At 74.1% G+C, this 352-nt stretch overlaps 1 protein-coding gene across 1 annotated transcript in view; it reads left to right on the forward strand.

Moving 5' to 3' along the window:
* The window catches only part of COL5A1 (collagen type V alpha 1 chain), a 184,251-nt gene that overhangs the window by 5,989 nt on the left and 177,910 nt on the right, over positions 1 to 352 (forward strand). Inside the window, exon 3 of the mRNA XM_006165267.2 lies at positions 38 to 235. Coding sequence (XP_006165329.1) covers positions 38 to 235 — 198 coding nt within the window. The remainder of the gene's footprint in view (positions 1 to 37; positions 236 to 352) is intronic.

The following is a 352-nucleotide window of genomic DNA, read 5'->3' on the forward strand; positions in this document are numbered from 1 at the left end:
CGCCCCCCCCGCCCGTCCCCCCCCCCCCCGGGCCCAGCCCCTTCCTCGCCGCGACTCGCCCGCTGTCCCCACCCCCTTGCCCGCGGCGCCCAGTGGGAAGCGGGGGCTGGCCTCCCCGAGCCCAGCGCCGGGCTCTGATTTGCTGAGGGCGTCGGGGATCGACAGCCTTTGCAGTGCCTTCCAGGAGAGAGAGAGGGAGGAAAAGAGGAAAAAAGTGCAGGGCGCCCAAGGCGAGGTGCGCACTCCGAGTCCCCGCAGCCGGCGTGGTACCTCACTCCAGCGGAGCGGCCAGGGCGAGCGGGTCGCGGGCCGGCGGCGGAGAGGAGGCCAGAAAGAGGAGGAGGCGAGGGCG

Source organism: Tupaia chinensis, unplaced genomic scaffold (assembly GCF_000334495.1).
Source record: "Tupaia chinensis unplaced genomic scaffold, TupChi_1.0 Scaffold143845_1, whole genome shotgun sequence".
Lineage (NCBI taxonomy): Eukaryota > Metazoa > Chordata > Mammalia > Scandentia > Tupaiidae > Tupaia > Tupaia belangeri.